General features: G+C 41.2%; 1 long non-coding RNA gene and 1 gene segment (V, D, J or C); one reads left to right on the top strand and one right to left on the bottom strand.

Annotated features, from left to right (window-relative positions):
- The first annotated feature begins 327 nt into the window (after positions 1–327).
- On the top strand, positions 328–1,055 carry LOC112842813 (T cell receptor alpha variable 38-1-like). The segment is given in 2 exon segments: positions 328–516; positions 670–1,055. Coding segments are annotated over 2 exon segments (423 nt in total).
- Positions 1,056–13,478: 12,423 nt separating this feature from the next.
- Positions 13,479–17,658, bottom strand: LOC109201842 (uncharacterized). 4 transcript variants are annotated; one of them, XR_003214827.1, is made up of 6 exons: positions 17,303–17,658; positions 16,947–17,053; positions 16,719–16,778; positions 16,532–16,622; positions 16,208–16,365; positions 13,479–14,000 (listed from the first exon to the last, which is right to left on the bottom strand). It is a non-coding gene; the product is annotated as an uncharacterized LOC109201842 (long non-coding RNA). The 4 variants fall into 4 exon arrangements; XR_002061757.2 differs by lacking the exon at positions 16,947–17,053; XR_003214828.1 differs by lacking the exon at positions 16,947–17,053 and having other exon boundaries at positions 17,308–17,658.
- Positions 17,659–18,444: the final 786 nt, after the last annotated feature.

Raw genomic sequence — 18,444 nt, 5'->3', positions numbered from 1 at the left:
CTAGTCTCCTTCTACCATGCCACAATTGAGAGTTTGCTGCTGCACGCCATCCCTGTGTGGTACGCCAGTTGCACAAGAGCCGATAAGATGAGACACCAGAGGGTCATCAGAAATGCAGAGAAGGTGATTGGCTGTGCTCTCTCAACCCTGGACTCCATTTCCAGCTCTAGATGTCTCTCCAGAGCCAGGGCAATCATAAAAGACCGCCTCCATCCTAACCACCATCTATTCAACATCCTGCCCTCTGGAAAAAGGTTCATATCCATCAGGTGCAAATCCGATAGACTAAAGTGTCTGTACAAAACACAGAGACACTCCACTAGAGGGCGACATCATCCAGTAGGCGGTGCTCTCCTTCTGCACTGTGTTCAACCATTGTGTCAATAATAAGTGCTGCTGTGAAGAGAACAATTCTCAGACTGAATGTTGAACATCAGCTAGTTTCTCCTGTTGATTGAAACCTTGTTGTACAGATGGAACATTGGCTGTGGATTATTCTTGCTGCTCTTTTCTTTGGTAAGATACAAACATCAACATGTTTCCTCTGCACACGATTCACAACAAGGACAGAAAGAGGAGATTTCATCATTTTACACTGTGGAACTTTTCAATAACTTCAATCATCTTTATTGATCCATCTCTTCCTCTGCATGTTCTGTTCTTCCTCAGAGTGTAAAGGAGAAGACAAAGTGATCCAGGAACAAGGAGATGTCATTGCTGCTGAAGGAGACACAGTTACACTTGGATGTAGATTTGAAACCAGTGACCCAGGCCCGACTTTGTTCTGGTACAAACAGAAAAAGAACAGCTCGCCAAAACTTTTAGTTCAACGATTTTACTTATCAGCAGATAATTCTGAAGCAAAGGACAGATTTGATGCCGAAGTCGACAAGAAAGAAAAGTCAGTTCCTCTGAAGATCCAGAAGCTTCAGCTGTCTGACTCTGCTGTGTACTACTGTGCTCTGCAGCCCACAGTGACAGGAAACACCAAAACTCTGTACAAAAACCTTTGGAGCAAAGACAACAGAATACTCCACAACATCCACTAGAGGGAGCCACACACTGTTAAACTTCTGTGGTTTGTTTCACTCAGTTTAATTTGGCGACAGAGTGAAGGAAAAACTCCCTTTTTATCATGAAGAAACCCCCAGCAGAACCAGACTCATCTGGTGACCAGTTGGGGTGATGAGAGGAAGACAGGACAGAGACACACTGTGGAAGAGAGCCAGATGCAGAGGGGTCTATTACAGTTTTTTTTGATGGCTTGAGCACATTTTTTGTAACCATTGGCTATTTTTGTCAAAACTCTACACACAAATAAGAAAACTCTTCACCCAATCAGCAAAACATTGTAGTTTTCTTGTAAAAGCGACTAACCCTTGCTTAACTCTCCACACCTTTGTAAAAATGGTATTTTTGTATCCAACAGTTAACACAAGCCATCATATTACAGTTTTTTCTGATTGCTTAAGCACATTTTTTGTAACTATTGGCTATTTTTGCAAAACTCTACACACAAATAAGAAAACCTGTCACCCAATTATCAAAACATAGTTCTCTTGCAAAAGCGAATACAGCTAGATTAACTCTTCACACCTTCATAAAAATGGTGTTTTCGTATCAAACAGTACACACAAGCCCTCATCTACTAAGCACACAATGCACCAACTGCACACTGATGCATGAATACAAAACACATCTGGCTTTCTCTGTGTACAGATGTCAGTTTGAGGTCACTTTTTTCATAGTGTCATTTAAACATACAAGGATCCAAACTTCAAGTATTGGTGTTTATTCACACTCATCAAAACCAAGACAAAGTCAGAACACAAAATAGGAATTTCACAAAAAAAAGGAAAAAAAGACAATCAGCCGACATCATGTCGTCTTTCTGGGTCCGGCCACAAAATTTCGTCCACATCGCATGCGATATCCTCCAGTCCAAGGCACCGGGGAAAATATCTCCTTGAATGCCGTATCCAGGCCTGACATGATGCCTGGTCAATATCTCCACATGCCTCCTCCATTGCCTGTAAAAGGGCTACCTGTTGATGAGGATGACGGTCGTACACTTTCCAGCGCCAGGCAGAGAAGAACTCCTCGATGGGATTTAAGAATGGAGAGTATGGAGGGAGGTTGAGTGCCATGAAGGATGGGTGGTCTGTAAACCAGTTGCGTACCAAAGCAGCCCTATGGAAACTAACATTGTCCCATATGATGACATATCAGGTCTGCTCTGGTCTCTGAACAGTGAGCATGTCATGCAAGGTGTCCAGGAATGCAATAATGTGTGCAGTGTTGTATGGGCCTATGGTTGCATGATGGTGAACAACACCATTTTGGCTTATAGCTGCACACATGGTTATGTTACCACCACGTTGTCCTGGGACATTGATGATGGCACGGTGTCCAATAATGTTCCTGCCACGTCTCCTGGTTTTACTGAGGTTAAAACCGGCCTCATCCACAAAAAGTAGCTCATGTCCCATTGCATCTGCTTCTAGTTCCATCACTCTCTGGACAAGACAAAACAAATGCAACACATCAGGCCCATGCACAGCACTACAGTATGCACTTCCAAATTCAGAACCAATGACACTAGCTTACCTGCACATAGTCATATCGCAGTTGCTTTACACGTTCTGTGTTTCTCTCGAAAGGAACTCTGTAAATTTGCTTCATTCTTATTCTGTGGCGCGCAAGTACACGACTTAGTGCAGAAATGCTTGCACTGTGTATATTTTGAAAGATGGTGTCATTATCGATTATGCGCTGCTGTATTTCGTGCAGTCTTATTGCATTATTGGCAATCACCATGTTCACTATATGGGTCTCTTGCTCTGGAGTGAACATTCTGCCTCTGCCCCCAACAGCTGGACGTCTAGCAATTCTGTAAAGTAACAATTTCAGTATTTTTGCATGTATGGTACTGTTGTGTGTCTCATTAGAGTATGACAGTGCTACAAAGTACTTACCGATTCTCATTTCAAAATGTCCTAATGAGCTCCGTTAGCAACAGTGCTAAGGTTGTTCCTCTCACACGCTCCTGCACACCAAATCTGGAACTACTGTCCATCATGTGTCGTCCTTTTTATCTACCTCGAGAGTTTACATCGGTCATTATAAGTGCCGTTTATATTCCACCACAAGCGGACACGGACACTGCCTTATGCGAGCTGCAGGAGGCTCTCACCCAGCACCAGACACAACACCGGGACGCCGCGCTTATTGTGACGGGGGACTTCAATAGTGCCAACCTCAAACGCGCAGCGCCGAACTTCATCATATCACCTGCCCCACCAGAGGTGAAAGGACACTGGACCACTGCTACACTACGGTCAAGGACGGCTACAAGGCACAATCTCGCCCTCCATTTGGCAAATCCGATCATGCCAATCTTCCTCATACCAAAATACAAACAAAGGCTGAAACAGGAAGTTCCGGTTCAGAGGAAGGTCGCGTGCTGGACGGACCAATCGGTGGCCGTGTTACAGGACGCACTCGACGACGCAGACTGGGACATGTTCAAACACAGTTCCGATGATGACGTCAACGTGTTTACGGAAGCAGTGGTGGGATTCATCGGGAAACTAGCGGATGATACCGTGGAGACAAAGACCATCACAACGTTTCCCAACCAGAAGCCGTGGGTGGATAAAACCATCCGTGACGCACTGAGATCCCGCACCGCTGCCTACAACATGGGACTCACGACGGGGGACATGGACCCGTACAAAGCCGCGTCATATGACGTGCGGAAGGCGGTAAAAGAGGCGAAGCAGCGCTACGGGAGGAAACTGGAGTCACAACTCCAACAGAGTGACTCTAGGAGCCTGTGGCGGGGACTAAGGGCAATAACGGATTATAAAGCACCAACAGCCGGTTTGACGAACGCGGACGCGACTCTGGCAGACGAGCTGAACACTTTCTACGCTCGCTTCGAGGCTGCAGCTAAGGACTCCAACGATTCTAGCGCTAGCGGCGCTAACGGCTGCAGACTGGAAGACACTGCCAACACCGGGAACGTGCTCGTCATCTCCGAGCATGACGTGAGGAGAGCCTTCAAGAGAGTGAACACCAGGAAAGCAGCAGGACCAGACGGCATCCCAGGTCGTATCCTCAGAGACTGCGCAGACCAGCTAGCTCCTGTGTTCACTGATATATTCAACATCTCTTTATCTCAGTCGGTGATCCCCACATGCTTCAAGGAGTCCATCATTGTTCCTGTCCCGAAGAAACCCCACCCTGCTTCTCTCAATGACTATCGCCCTGTAGCCCTCACCTCAGTAGTTATGAAGTGCTTTGAACGCCTGGTCAGAGACTTCATCATTTCTTCACTACCAGACACACTGGACCCACTACAGTTCGCTTACCGTCCAAATCGTTCCACAGACGATGCCATCTCTCATCTCCTCCACACATCACTCACTCACCTGGACACTAGAAGGGGGAATTATGTTATAATGCTCTTCGTCGACTACAGCTCTGCATTTAATACCATAATTCCCTCCACACTCACCACCAAGCTGGAGCACCTGGGACTCAGCTCATCTATGCGTCAGTGGATCTCCAACTTCCTAACTGGCAGACCACAGGCAGTAAGGATGGGCGGACATGTCTCAGCCTCCACCACTCTCAGCACTGGAGCCCCCCAGGGGTGTGTTCTGAGCCCTCTGCTGTACTCTTTGTACACATATGACTGTGTGGCCACTACCAGCTCCACCACCATCATCAAGTTTGCTGACGACACCGTCGTGGTGGGCCTGATCTCTGACAACAGTGAGACGGCCTACCTGAAGGAGATTAGGAATCTGGAGACCTGGTGCCAGAGAAACAACCTCCTTCTAAACGTCAGCAAAACAAAGGAGTTGATAGTGGACTTCAGCACTAAGCAGGAGAGGAACTACCAGACCCCTGTCATCAACGAGTGCCCAGTGGAGAGAGTGGACAGCTTCAAATACCTCGGAGTTCACATCACACAGGACCTGTCATGGTCCTGTCACATCAGCACCGTGGTGAAAAAGGCCCGACAGCGTCTCTACCACCTCAGACGCTTGAGAGACTTCCGACTGCCCTCCAAGGTGCTCAGGAACTTTTACTCGTGCACCATAGAGAGCATCCTGACGGGAAATATCTTAACCTGGTTCGGGAACAGCACCATGCAGGACAGACGAGCTCTACAGAGGGTTGTGCGATCAGCTGAGCGCACCATCCGCTCCGAGCTCCCTGACCTGCACTCAATCTACAGCAGGCGGTGCTGGACCAAGGCCAGGAAGATCGTGAAGGACCTCAGCCATCCCAACAACGGACTGTTCTCTCTGTTGAGGTCAGGGAAGCGATTCCGCTCCCTGAAGACCAACACAGAGAGACTGAGGAGGAGCTTCTTCCCGCAGGCGATACGGTCTCTCAACCACTACACCACATAGAAACGGACCCACACATATGATTCTTACACACACACACTGGACAGTCTGGACTTTGCTTACACTCAATCACTTTAAGCATATTTGCACTGCACAAGACACTCACAATGTGGTTTGCACAACACTGGACATTATATTTCTTATATTTCTTCATTTCAATTTAATATTTGTACAGCTGCTGCTATTGTATATTGTATATATATTTATATTATATTTCCTCATACATCCTTATTATTTCCATACTGTTCATTTTGTTGTACAGTTACTTTATTTTCAACTTTAATTCATATATATTTTATCTTATTCTTTCCCAGCTAAATTTACCCTTCATTCTAATTTGTATTGTATTGTGTATTTTGTTGTACAGATATTCTGTTTTCAACTTAAATTCAGATATATGTTATCTTACTCTTTCCCAGTTAATTTTACCCTTCATTCTAATTTGTGGTGTACAGTTATTTTATTTTCAACTCAAATTCATATATATTCTATTTTATTCCTTCCTAGTTAAATTCACCCCTTTTAATTTTCATATTTATTTCCTATTTTATTCATAGCCTTTTCTTTTTTTTTCTTAAGTCACGAGCAGTTGTATAAGGCATTTCACTGCATATCGTACTGTGTATGACTGTGTATGTGACAAATAAAATTTGAATTTGAATTTGAATTTGAATTTGATGCCTGACACAGTGTAGCGGCTCAGTTTAGGCTGAACCCGTTGGCCAGCTTCCCTCAGGGTCATCCCATGGTTGATGACATGGTCCACTATTGTAGCTCTGATGTCATCAGTTATTCTGTTTCTTACCCTTCCTCTTTCCCCTCCTCGTCCTCTTCTTGCTCCTCCACGTCCTCTTCCTCCAACTTCTTCACCTCCACGTCCTCTTCCTCCAACTTCTTCACCTCCACGTCCTCTCCCTCTCACTCTTCTCACTCTTGCTGCTCCTTCCATTGTACTCCATAGACAGCTTACCTGTGGCCTGTTTATAGTGCTTAGGCTGATTGCAAAGTGGACTGATTATCTAAGACAGTTTTCACATGTGACAGTGTGCCAGACAGTTGACAAAATAGTGTTAATGATAGCCATACATGTGTATAATTTTGCTAGGAGTGTGTTGGAAATTTGGTAATTGAGTGTAAAGCAGTGAGTTGTGTTTAAAGTTCTGCAAAAAGAGTGTTGTGCAGTGAATTGTGCCTACAGTTTTGCAAAGTGTGTGTTACAAAATGGCAAACTGAGTGCAAAGCAGTGTTTGTGCTTTTAGTTTTGCAAACTCAGTGAGTGGTTTTGCTATAAGTATTAATAGTTTTAGAAATTGTGCTATAAGAATCACAGTTAGGGTTTAAGCATTCGGAAAAAACTGTAATAAGCACACAATGCACCAACTACACACTGATGGTATGAATAAACAACACATCTGGCTTTTGCTTTCTCTGTGCACAAGGTAGGCCATGTCAGTTTGAGCTCATACTTTTGTCATAGATCCATAAGCATAGAGGGATCCAAACTTCAAGTACTGGTGTTTATCATCAAAACAAACACAAGTGTTTATTTCCAAGTATAGGATTATTTGCAATCGCCATATTGACTGTATGGGTTTCTTGGTCTGCAGTGAACATTCTTCCTCTGCCCCCAGCATCTGGTCGTCTAGCAATTCTGTAAAGTAACAATTTCAGTATTTTTACATTTATGGTACTGTTGTGTTTCTCATTGGCATGGCAGTGCTACAAATCTTAGTGCAAAGTGACTGTACTAACCGATTCTCATTTCAAAATGTCCTTATGATGCTTGCTACAGTGTAGCGGCTCGAGTTAGGCTGAACCCGTTGGTCAGCTTCCCTCAGGGTCACTCCATGGTTGATTACATGGTCCACTATTGTAGCTCTGATGTCATCAGCAATTCTATTTCTTACTCTTCTTACCCTTCCTCTCCCCCCTCCTCGTCCTCCTCTTGCTCCTCCTCGTCCTCCTCTTGCTCCTCCTTGTCCTTGTCGTCCTCTTCATCCTACTTCTTCACCTCCACGTCCTCTTCCTCGGCCTCCTCTACTTCTCACTCTTCCTGCTCCCTCCATTGTACTCCACACACACAGCTTACCTGTATTATGGTGCTTAGGCTGATTGCAAAGTGAACTAATTCTCTAAAACAGTTTTCACATGTGACAGTGTGCCAGACAGTTGGCAAAATAGTGTAAATAATGGCCATAAATGTGTATAGTTTTGCTAGGAGTGTGTTGATCCTTTGGAAATTGAGTGTAAAGCAGTGAGTTGTGTTTACAGTTCTGCAAAAAGAGTGCTGTGCAGTGGATTGTAGCTACAGGTTTGCAAAGTGTGTGTTACAAAATGGCAAACTGAGTGCAAAGCAGTGTTTGTGCTTTTAGTTTTGCAAACTCAGTGAGTGGTTTTGCTATAAGTATTAATAGTTTTAGAAATTGTGCTATAAGAATCACAGTTTGGGTTTAAGCATTCAGAAAAAAACTGTAACACATAGTGTGTGAAGAAGAAACACTGAGTGCATCATGGGAATCCTCCAGCAGCCTACACCTATTGTAGAGTAACTATATGCTTTAACAACAATATAGTTTAATATAAGTGAAGCATTTAAATATACTGCAAAGAAAGTTTAAGTAACATTGACATGAGTTATTTCCTGTTGGATCAAACACCAACAGGAAAAATAGGACCAACCAGGATTAGCTCGGAGCTTCTTAGTAGAGTTTGAGGACTTTGTATCCTCCACCTTCAAACTGGAAAGAATCCTTCTGCTGGAGGATTTTCATTTCCATGTGGCTGACAGTTCATGCCACGCTGCTTCGGACTGTCTTAATCTCGTAGACTCTTTTAATCTTACCTAACATGTGACTGGGCCAACACACAGCGGTGGCCACACCCTGGGTCTGATTCTGTCACTGGGTCTGGATATGGGACCAGTCTGGGTCTGATTCTGTCACTGGGTCTGGATATGGGACCAGTCTGTCGTGAGGACATTTTTATTAGCAATCATGAACATATTTTTATTTGATCTCTCCTTTACTCGTGACATTCTGCCCTTTGTTCATGTGAAGCATTCACGACTAATTACTGACTGTGTGGTGGAAGAATTTGTTGAAGTGTTTGATAATAATCTAGCTGAAACTGATGATGTGGAACGGCATGTGGCCTCCTTCATTTCACAGAGTGTAAAATAAATACATAGTGACTCCTCTTAAAATCAGGAAAGGCAGCACGGTTAAATCTCCAGCCTGGATCACAGAAACTCTCCGCAGCTTTACGCTAATTTGCCATAAAACTGAGCTCCTGTGGAAAGCCACAAAACTTGAGGTTCATAAGCTCTGCTTAAACAGCACCACACTGAGCACACAGCCCTGAAGAGCTCCAGCGCTCTGTGTGGTGGTGTTGGAGGTGCTGTTACCGACTGTCTGAGGCCTCTCCGTCAGAAAGTCCAGGATCCAGTTGCAGAGGGAGGTGTTCAGGCCCAGCAGGCCCAGTTTTCAATCAGGTGCTGAGGATGGTTGTGTTGAATGCTGAACTGAAGTCTATGAACAGCATTCATACATATGTGTCCTTATTGTCCAGGTGGGTGAGGGCGAGATGTAGGGTGGTGGTGATGACGTCTTCTTTTGACCAGTTTTTACATTCCCTGTAAAGCACTTTGTCTTAAAAAGTGTTATATAAATACATTTTACTTCACATCAAACTGACCAAAGAGCCACAAAGTCAAACAGATGTTGTGTCCAAAAGTGTCAGCTGTAACTGGGACTGCTGCTGCACCACAACAATCCTGCGTGTCGTGTCCACAGACATGACGTCTCTCAGGTTTGTGTTTTAAGATCCAATCAAATAAGATGATGCTTCATTTGAACAAACAGTTGTGAACAAAAATCCTTCCCAACATACACAAACTATTCTGAGATGTTTCTTGAATTCAGGACTTCTTACACATTTTTCTCCAAATGTCTCAAGTTTCAGACTTTTTAACTGTGTGAGTATCACCGACTCTCTGACTCTGTCTACATCGTTAATGTGACTTCTGCTTGTGTGACGTGTCACACGGCTCCCTTAAATCCTTTTGGTTATAAAGTGTGTTAACCACAGGAGGAGGAGTGACTGAGAGCAGAGAGGAGGAGCAGAGATTCAGGGAGGAGCTGAGCTGTTACTGAACTATAGAAGAGAGAAAAACCTCCACATTCAACAGAGTTCAACACAAAACAAACTTTATGTTCCTCAACATGCTGTCATTACATCACTGTGTGTTTCCTCTGATTCTTCTCACTCTCACAGGTATGCTCACCTACACAGGGAACTATGTTCAATTCAAATGATACATTAATGTCAATTATTGAGTGAAAAACGTTTCTCTCTTTCTTCAGGTGTCACATGTGATCAACTCACTCCAGTCAAAGATGAAGAGTCCAGTTTAGAAGGCAGCACAGTTACTCTGACCTACACTTACAAAGTGTCACCTTCTGATTATTTCTTCTGGTATCAACAACATCCAGGAAAAGCACCAGAGCTCCTGATCTCACACTCTGCTTCAGGAGCAGTAGGAGAAGAAAAAGTTCCTGGACTGAAGATTCAAGTGGAGGGAAAAGAAATGAAGATGAGCATCTCCTCTGCTGCAGTGACAGACTCTGCTGTGTACTACTGTGCTCTGCAGCCCACAGTGACAGGAAACACCAAAACTCTGTACAAAAACCTTTGGAGCAAAGACAACAGAATACTCCACAACATCCACTAGAGGGAGCCACACACTGTTAAACCTCTGATTCTTGTGTCATTGGACTGATGACAAAGACAACAGAGAAATGAAGCAGTAAAGATCAGAGACAGAGACAGAGCTGCTGTGGAAGCACAAAACTATTTGATTGGCTGAGCTATTACACTGGCCCCGCCCGCTGAAGTTGAGCTCATCCAATGACATTATTTGTTGGTCATTGTGCTGCAGTGGAAGAACATTGTTCATGTGCTGTCTGTCTGGCTTTAATAACTCCAAAGACATGTTGCTGCACCTCTTTTTGCTTCTATCTCACATTATAGGTGAGTTTAAGAACAGGGATTAAAGTTTAGTTGAAGCTGCTGCATTAAGCAGATATACAGACTGCATTTCACTACTTTTCTTCTTTCTTTTTCCAGGACTCACAGCTGGAGACTCAATCACTCCTGAACGAACTGAAGTCACTGAAACAGAAGGAGAATCTGTCATACTCACATGTAGCTATGAGACAACAACAGGTTATGCTAACCTTCACTGGTACAAACATCATTCTGACCTTCAAGCTCCTCAGTTTATACTCTGGAAAGAGGAACAAGGAGGCAGTGATGAATATATTCCTGATAATCGATATCAGTCCACAACAACAGATACAACAACTAATCTGACCATAACAGCCCTAACCCTGGCAGACACAGCTCTCTACTACTGTGCTCTACAAACACAGTGATACAAAGTGTAGAAGAGGCTGTACAAAAACCTGAACACAGATATCTGACTACTCTTCAAAGAGGAGGGAAGTGGTATTCAAAGCACAGCTTCATATCAGATGGATTCTGCTAATTCCTGTTTTATCAGAGTCACTGTGGTTACAGCTGCTAATGAAACACTGTGGGAGGATTCACATGAGCAGCAAATCCACATCAACCACAAACCAACTGTAGGAACGTTCAGACACAATAAAAACTGTCAAACATCCAAAGCTGCTCATTTACACTATTTTATATTTAGTGGATGAGGACATGCAAAAATGCAGCAGAAGCAAAATAAACAGAGTAACAGAGGTTTATCTCTTTAAGTTAAAATCTCTCACATGAAGCTAAAAGTCCAACCAGGAAGACCATCTCATGCTTACTCCATTTATTCTCTTTGAACAGATGTGTGGTGGATTTTTGTTTGATATGTATAACTATGTAACTACACTGTAAAATGTAATTCTAGATGTTTGTTATTTCAACATATTATTCTATATCAGTTTGACGATAGATGACTGAAGTTGTTGTTATAACATAGAATTACAAGTTAAAAACGTCCCAATTACACCAAAAAAAGCTAACTTGAAAACTCATGTCCAGCTAAATCAGCAACTTATGTGAACTTGACAATGTGGGTAAGTTGAGCACAGCAGGATTCAAAACTGCCTCACGTGACTGCTACCGAGGTGCATCATGGGGAATTGGCGGTTAACGACATGCTCACTTTACTTGGACGTTTTCTAATCGTCTTCTTTGGAATATGCTTTCAAGGTGAGTAACATTGGTTATAACTATAAGGAAAGAGAGCTACAAAAGTTGGAACATGTTTTGAATTTATGGCATGATTTGTGTTTTTCTCTTTTACCGAAATGTTTGCTTTAGCTAATGTAACTTTAGCCGACAAGGTCCAGCTTGTATGTCATGACCAAACTTGACCTAATAAACTGACACATGGCCTTTTTTATGGGTTTAATGTGGCACTGACCAAATCACAAGTATTGTGCCGCTAGCTTTAAGGTTGTGCACTCAACCACTGTTGCGATATTAGCAAGCTAACTCAGCTAATTAATAAAGCTTATTTCATATTGTCTCTGTACTTGTAAATTTCTTTCAAGTTCACAGGCTGTTGTATTTTGGTGGAAGTTCGTTTTGGCAATATTTCCAATAACTGGCTGGGTTCAAAAAGAACTTTTTGGCAGGACTCGGATGCTTGTTGTCATCTGTTTACCCCTATGTAATCACTTAAGGTGTTATTAACTGCTGCATGCTAAGCTGCAAGAGTGCACTGAGGACTGAGACAAAATATGGTCTACAAACCAGCATTATATTAGTTTTTATCAGATAGTCCTCCAGTGTGTTTATTTTTTGCTTTAATTCTATTGTGCAGTTATTTGTTACCCTGAAATGCTTTATGCTTAACAACAGCTCACCATTTTAACTTATTTTTGAACTCTTGTGACTAGTATGACTAGATTGTGTGAGTTTCCATACTAAAAGAGCTGTAGTGATAAAATAATTGGCATCAGAGACACTGATTTTTGGCATGGTATACTGCAGAAGTTTTTTTTTTTTGCATAATTTACCTTTTAATTAAACTGCATTCTCTGTATTGTAACAAAACTAACATTGTTTATATGTCAGAAAATTAGCAAACATGAATAAATGGCGAAAACAATATAATTATAACATATATTTTTATTTTACTTATTTTAGGTCTGTGAAGCCAAACTTGATGCTGGGGATTTATTTTTGTCAGTGGAGTCAAATGGTAAGTTACAATTTGTGCATTTTGTCATACTGGAAACACCACAGATTATATTGTAACTTAATAGCTCTGTAGAACAAATGATATAAAGATTGTAGTGTCAGGGTACTTCTTAAGAAGTAATATGGCACTATTGATGATCACATGCAGGTGGCATAAACTAAATATTCAGACGTGCTACCAACAAATGATTCATTAACAAAAGCAATGGAGCAGACTGTTTAGGTTCTTGTGGTTGTAATAACATCCATAACTGCAAGTTTGTCATTAATTTATTTTCACAGGTCTAGATGATCACATCTGACTTTGTCATTTAAATGAGGTGGACTTGCAAACTTTGCGCTCTTTTGGGTAAATTGCTGTCCACTACATATACACAGAATGTGCACAGTATTTCAGATCTAAAAAGGGAGCATGCAATGGACTTGCTGCACTGTAAAAAAAAAACTGTCAAATTTACGGTAAAATACCGGCAGCTGTGGTAGCCAGGAATATACCGTGAAAAAAATGTGGGATCTGTAAAAGACAATACGGTATACTGGTTTTGTAACCCTAAATTTTAAGGTAGACAACGTATTATTTTACCAAAATCATGATAGAAAAAAACAAATATATTTGTCAATTATACAGCAATTTAATGTAAAAAATGCAACTTTCCATAGCTTTTTACGGATATTTGCAGTAAAAAAAAAGTTATAATATAATAATATTTACAGTAATTTGTTGTTAATTTAACAGTAATAGGATAGACCCTATTATTGTAAATAACTGTAAAAATAACAGAAATATGTTAAACCTTATTAAAACCTTTGACAGTAAAAAACACAGTGAAATTGTATAACAAATTACAGCATTTTATTTTGACCAGATACATTTTACGGTAAATTCCTGGCAACCACAGCTGCCGGTATTTTACCGCTAAAAATACAGTACACTATGAGGAACATAAATGGTTTACCGTACATTTTACATTTGCAACCGCTAAATATAGAAAAATCTAAAGATGCTCATATATAACCAAGGTAGTGAATATTACTGATAAAGAATGAGAAAATTTGACATACCATTTGAAAACAGACTAAACATATCATTTTCTCTATTCCTACAAAACAGCATAGATCTTGAGAATACAGCATGTGTCCATATATATGGCTGGTAATCCATGGAGGAATGAATAAACATGAAACAAAATATTACCTGCCCCTGACCTATCAACAGTAATGAGTCACTGGGTCCTGCCTTGGTGAAGGAAAGGACTCAGTGGAGTTTCTAATGCACACGGTGTCGAAGATACAAGCTCTGCAGGAGTACTTCAATGTCCATCAGGAGTTCACTTTGGACTGGCAGGATCCCCTCTGCAGCAAAAAATGGACAAAGTTTGATCAGTGCTTGAGCAAAATGCACAGAAATGAACAAAACGTGCTGCCAAAAACAGATCTAATGATAAATGATTTCTTAAGTGTAAAATATACAGTTCTTAAAGGATAGCTATTGTCAAAATGCAACCTGGGCTGGGTTTTTTTTTTTTTTAACTGTAAACGAGACAAACATATATCTAAAAGCATAATTACGACAAACGAGCCGTTTTTGAGATTGACCGTGATTTTGTTTTGTGGTCAATAGCCAGTGAATGGGAATACTAGGGGGCCGGGGCATAAATTTGAGCGCATCAAAATCGATACAGTAAAAAAAAAAAAACAGCCCAGGTTGCGTTTTGGCAATAGTTATCCTTAAATCTACTTATGTAAAAGTGATACATACAGGGAGTGCAGAATTATTAGGCAAATGAGTATTTTGTCCACATCATCCTCTTCATGCATGTTGTCTTACTCCAAGCTGTATAGGCTCGAAAGCCTACTACCAATTAAGCATATTAGGTGATGTGCATCTCTGTAATGAGAAGGGGTGTGGTCTAATGACATCAACACCCTATATCAGGTGTGCATAATTATTAGGCAACTTCTTTTCCTTTGGCAAAATGGATCAAAAGAAGGACTTGACAGGCTCAGAAAAGTCAAAAATAGTGAGATATCTTGCAGAGGGATGCAGCAGTCTTAAAATTGCAAAGCTTCTGAAGCGTGATCATCGAAAAATCAAGCGTTTCATTCAAAATAGTCAACAGGGTCGCAAGAAGCGTGTGGAAAAACCAAGGCGCAAAATAACTGCCCATGAACTGAGAAAAGTCAAGCGTGCAGCTGCCAAGATGCCACTTGCCACCAGTTTGGCCATATTTCAGAGCTGCAACATCACTGGAGTGCCCAAAAGCACAAGGTGTGCAATACTCAGAGACATGGCCAAGGTAAGAAAGGCTGAAAGACGACCACCACTGAACAAGACACACAAGCTGAAACGTCAAGACTGGGCCAAGAAATATCTCAAGACTGATTTTTCTAAGGTTTTATGGACTGATGAAATGAGAGTGAGTCTTGATGGGCCAGATGGATGGGCCCGTGGCTGGATTGGTAAAGGGCAGAGAGCTCCAGTCCGACTCAGACGCCAGCAAGGTGGAGGTGGAGTACTGGTTTGGGCTGGTATCATCAAAGATGAGCTTGTGGGGCCTTTTCGGGTTGAGGATGGAGTCAAGCTCAACTCCCAGTCCTACTGCCAGTTTCTGGAAGACACCTTCTTCAAGCAGTGGTACAGGAAGAAGTCTGCATCCTTCAAGAAAAACATGATTTTCATGCAGGACAATGCTCCATCACACGCGTCCAAGTACTCCACAGCGTGGCTGGCAAGAAAGGGTATAAACGAAGAAAAACTAATGACATGGCCTCCTTGTTCACCTGATCTGAACCCCATTGAGAACCTGTGGTCCATCATCAAATGTGAGATTTACAAGGAGGGAAAACAGTACACCTCTCTGAACAGTGTCTGGGAGGCTGTGGTTGCTGCTGCACGCAATGTTGATGGTGAACAGATCAAAACACTGACAGAATCCATGGATGGCAGGCTTTTGAGTGTCCTTGCAAAGAAAGGTGGCTATATTGGTCGCTGATTTGTTTTTGTTTTGTTTTTGAATGTCAGAAATGTATATTTGTGAATGTGGAGATGTTATATTGGTTTCACTGGTAAAAATAAATAATTGAAATGGGTATATATTTGTTTTTTGTTAAGTTGCCTAATAATTACGCACAGTAATAGTCACCTGCACACACAGATATCCCCCTAAAATAGCTAAAACTAAAAACAAACTAAAAACTACTTCCAAAAACATTCAGCTTTGATATTAATGAGTTTTTTGGGTTCATTGAGAACATGGTTGTTGTTCAATAATAAAATTATTCCTCAAAAATACAACTTGCCTAATAATTCTGCACTCCCTGTAGACAACGCAGCCCTAATCACAATCATAATTTGTTGGAAAACGTATTTAAGTTTCCTATTGATTTATCATAGAACTTGAAGTTAATGGCTGAATGCATGGTGATGAGACCTATCATTCAATCTACATTTTATAGCGTATGAAACTGCTCACCTGGACATGAACCTGAGCTCGGCTGATTAAGATTAGTGTCTCCTGTCCATCTTTCTTTAGCAAAACTTGAATAATACCACTGCTTACCTCTTATTGAATCTTTGGGTGCAGACTTAATTGAAGAGCCTCGTATAAACAGGCAGGGTGTGATGTTTAGGGAAACCAAAGAATACAGGCGCCATCATTTCTGCCAGAAGACTCATGGGGTGCAACGAAGCTTTCATTGTGGACTGGCTAGATACCTTCTGCATTCAGAAAGAAAACAAGAAGGGCATACACCATAAACAATAATAACTGACAAAAATAATGAGACAAGAAATTAAAGTAACAAAATAAGTGCAAATGAAGTTTCCCTGTGTCGCAGTGTAGCTGAATGTTTTTCAACAATTTGATTTACAGTAAAACACATACCAAATATTTCCAGCCAAGGTTTGTTTCAATCTTCAGCATGTTTTTCCTGCCATTGTCTTGAAACTGTTTCATCTGTCCCTCTCATTTGATGCTGTTTACAAAAACAAAACAGCAATATTGTAAAGGGAAAAAGGAAAATGAATTTAATGGAAAAAAAAGAAAAAAAGATTATGACCTGAAATCTCACCATTTCCTGAGAGTCACAGGTCCTTTGAGTATCCTTATGGTTTCTGCTCAAATTCAGTGTCTGAAAAGGGCAGGAACAAAACAAACCTTTTTAATCATAAAGAGAGAGTTCTGACACTGACGTTCACACATCGCCATTGCACATGTAAACGAAGAAACCACCGCCACACCAGTGACATGGGTGGGGGCAGAGTGTCTTCGGTAAAAATGAGCCTTAAACGCGCCATACCTGGTGTATGTCTGCTTGCAGCCTGCTTCAATACACCGAAAGAAACAACGTGGCTCATTCCAATGCAGTTTACAATGAAGCACGTAGCCCCTTGATGACTGAACTACCTTACCACAGAAATTACACGTTAACATAACTCCATGTACTTTGGTAATTCCTCCCTAGCAAATTAAGCACGCCAAACACAGAAACTAATCCAGAGCAATGCTTCCCTCGCAACAGTAATGCTAACTCAACTCACAAATGCTAACTAAATTCACAACCTCACTCATAAAAAACGAACTGCTAAAATTATCTATAAACGCTGGGCTGGTGGATTTTTATAACAGAGATAACTTGAAGTTGCATGTACTCACCTCACCTCGAACTAATTGTAAGCTGCCAGGATGTCTACAAATTCCGAAGATGCTGTGGTCCAAGCAGCAATAAATGGCGCTAATATACGAGTTCAAAACTGTGTCCGTTAGCGAAGCCAACTTGAGTCTCCTGCATGAAAAAAAGAGCGGTTGGCACACAGCTCAGCAGCGCCCCGCGCTATTGGTCATTTTCAGGTGACGTCATCCCGCAATGTAATGTCGCTCTTTGTTTCTTTAGGAGGTTCGAATTTGATCAGAAGTCACGTCTGCAGACCGCTGCAGCCACGTCTTGCCTTGCTTCCCCTTTTTTTGGTGAAATGGTTCGCTCATACTGCACAATGTTGCTACCAGAATTTTTTTTTCCACCCTCTGCAATTCGAACGTAAAACGTCTGTACACAGTTTACCAGCAGTTTAGCTACCAATCAACAGCGATCACACAAACTCAAAATTTAAGGCGGACCCACTTAAGGTGGTCTGATAATATGGCGTGAAACACAACAACATAAAGTTGTTTTAAAATAATAATTAAAAAAGATTATTGAAATCAATTTTATTCACAACCATAAACTTTATTTTTAACATCTTCTTTTGCTGTTGATTTTTTTTATCAGAAGGTTAACAATGATATACTGCAGGCCTAACTTTTAATCTGTATATCAGTATCTGAATTTTAAAATAAAAAAAAATACTATCAATTTTATTGTCTTTCACTGCTGATATTTGCTTTTTTTGCTTTTTTTTAAAATGGTATTTACTGGTTGTATTATTACGGTGGACCCTATTGTTTAACATCTTGCTTCTGTAAAAATGAATGTTTTTGTTTGCTTAAAAATCTACAGCTTTATACTGTGAATTCCAATGTGCACAACCCGAAAAGATGTAGTTTTACTCAAATAATACCGTAAAATCTAAGTTTTTCAGACATTTTCAACATTACAATATTTAATTGTAAAATGTATGCATATTTATTTGTTTTCACAGACAGTATTTATAATTTCAACATTTTATCACAGTAAAAAACAAAGTTTTATCCAGTCTCACAATTAACGGTTATTCAATCTATTTAATACAGTAAAAGGAAGTTTTTGGTTTTACACTCCATTACCGTTGGAATTTGACGGTGTTTTGCTGTATATTTTA

The sequence above is a fragment of the Oreochromis niloticus genome, linkage group LG18 (assembly GCF_001858045.2).
Source record: "Oreochromis niloticus isolate F11D_XX linkage group LG18, O_niloticus_UMD_NMBU, whole genome shotgun sequence".
Taxonomy (NCBI): Eukaryota; Metazoa; Chordata; class Actinopteri; order Cichliformes; family Cichlidae; genus Oreochromis; species Oreochromis niloticus.
This window is presented reverse-complemented; position numbering and strand designations above follow the sequence as displayed.